Raw genomic sequence first — 2,043 nt, forward strand, 5'->3', positions numbered from 1 at the left:
CCATATTCTCCCATTGTGATGATGAGAGTAGTTATCAGTAAAAGACCAATTATTATGAAATCTGTTTCTGATCTTAGCAGCATTTGCATATTTAACACGGGTTTCTAATAAAGCAACTATAGGTACCTGTAAACCATTGAGGTGGGAGCTAACCTCACGATGCCTAGCATCTTTATTAATGCCCCTCACATTCCAGGTTGTGATCATTTGGTATTACTTGACTCCCCTACAAGATTAACTCCAATCCCTAGGGGTGTGAATACATTCTGAACAATTAGATCCTTAGGTGGTGTGAAATTGATCTTCTTCTTTGCTTTATCAGTCCTGCTAGAAGCAACTTGAGTCCATTCTTCTTCTGAGGGGATGTTATCTTTCTTTGGTGCCTCCTCTCTCACTTCTTCTAAGTTTTTATTCTCCGGAGCTGGTACTTTCTTCTGCCAAACTCGTTGCTGATGTTTTGGTTGCCCTGTTGTTTTCTTAGTGGCACAATCATGTCCAATCTTCAAGCATGTTTGGCAATATTTCGGTCTCCACTCATATTCTATCTGTTGCTCCCATTCTTTTCCACTATGGTCTCTAATTGTAACTGATTCCTTGATAGGTCTAGTGATGTCAACCTCTACTAGCACTCTAGCATAAGAGATACGCAATTTCCGGGCTGTGCATTCGTCGGTTGTTATAGGTCTTCCCACATCACTCGTGATATTTGAAATACTCTTCTCCCCCCAGAGATACAGTGGGAGATTTGGAAGTGTAATCCACAACGGTAATACACGAAGAAGATCTGCTTTCAGTTCAAAATCAATAGACCAATACTTCAGAAAGATAGGTTTCACATAAATGAAGTAAGGCCCTTGCTCCATAACCTTAGTCTGGTCTTCATAGCTCTTGAAGCGTACAATGAAGTAGCCTGCATCGTTGAAGTAAAGTTCCGGCAAGGCGACAAAATTCCAGGATTTCTCCATGAAGTTTTTGACCGCGTGCATAGAGAGTGTTTCTCCCAGAGCGAAGAGAATCACTGCATTCTCCCAGTAGGTTAATTCACTCGCAACATCACTTTCATCAATGATAATCTTCTCCTCTCCATCGATGATTTGTGGAGCGACGAATTCTACAACCATTCCTTTACTCAAATTCCTGTTCCCTTGGATGATCTCCACCCAGGGTTTCGTATTCTTCTCAGAGGGATCTTTATTTGTTACTGCATTCGTCGCCTTCCCTTTGGTGGTGTCTTCCAGAGGTTTAGCCGCCGGAACTGGAGTAGTAAGAGGTGGGACAGGTGGTGGTTCTGGTGTTGGCACTGAGGTACTCTTGAGTGGTTCTGCCGCTCCTTGGGGCGCCGCCGCCGTAGATTTCGGTCGGCCGACGCGCCGTTTTGCTTTGGTCATCTAAACCCTAGTAGAGGACAAAACTCTCGCGAACACTAGTAAGATGATGACTTTAACATTATTGAGTTTTAACATGCTAGCAAATCTTTCAAGATAAATTATCTGGTTTTTAATATCATTATAAAATTTTGAACGAAACTATTAATTTAGTGCATACTAATGGTAATTGATTCATTTGGCATAGTATAATTATATACTTTGAGAATAGTCTTCTAATCCAATTTATTATGGGTTCTACTGTTCTTTTGCTAATTTGTAATTAAAATATATCAACTACTCCCTCCGTTTTTTATTATAAGTCGTTTTGGAAAAAAAATTATATTTTAATATAAGTCGCTTTATAATTCCAATGAATAATTAATGCTATTTTTCCTATTACATCCTTAAATATTTATTATTCTCTCTCCTTTCAATTATATAAATTTATCAGTAGAGGATAGTTTTGTAAAAACCTTCGTAATTTTTCATTTTTATACAACAATTATTATTTTTCTTAATCTGTGTGAAAACTCTAAAACGACTTATAATAAAAAACGGAGGGAGTATTTTTATATTTTTGTTATATTTTATTATTTTAATTTGATAGAAAAGATAGAGTCCCGATAAATTTTTAATGAGAAAACCCATTTCACATTTAATAAATATTGACTTGAAA

The 2,043-nt window shown here is 37.3% G+C and overlaps 1 protein-coding gene across 1 annotated transcript; it reads right to left on the bottom strand.

Moving 5' to 3' along the window:
- Positions 1–203: 203 nt before the first annotated feature.
- LOC131658346 (uncharacterized) lies at positions 204–1,388 on the bottom strand. The gene has a single exon (XM_058927653.1). It carries the CDS (start codon positions 1,386–1,388, stop codon positions 204–206), a length of 1,185 nt encoding a protein of 394 aa, XP_058783636.1.
- Between the last annotated feature and the right edge of the window lie 655 nt (positions 1,389–2,043).

The sequence above is a fragment of the Vicia villosa genome, linkage group LG3 (genome assembly GCF_029867415.1).
Source record: "Vicia villosa cultivar HV-30 ecotype Madison, WI linkage group LG3, Vvil1.0, whole genome shotgun sequence".
In the NCBI taxonomy this organism is placed as follows: domain Eukaryota; kingdom Viridiplantae; phylum Streptophyta; class Magnoliopsida; order Fabales; family Fabaceae; genus Vicia; species Vicia villosa.

What these genes read in the sequence shown, in the direction of transcription:
- LOC131658346 (XM_058927653.1), bottom strand. Translation starts at nt 1,388, where the DNA reads ATGACCAAAGCAAAACGGCGCGTCGGCCGACCGAAATCTACGGCGGCG.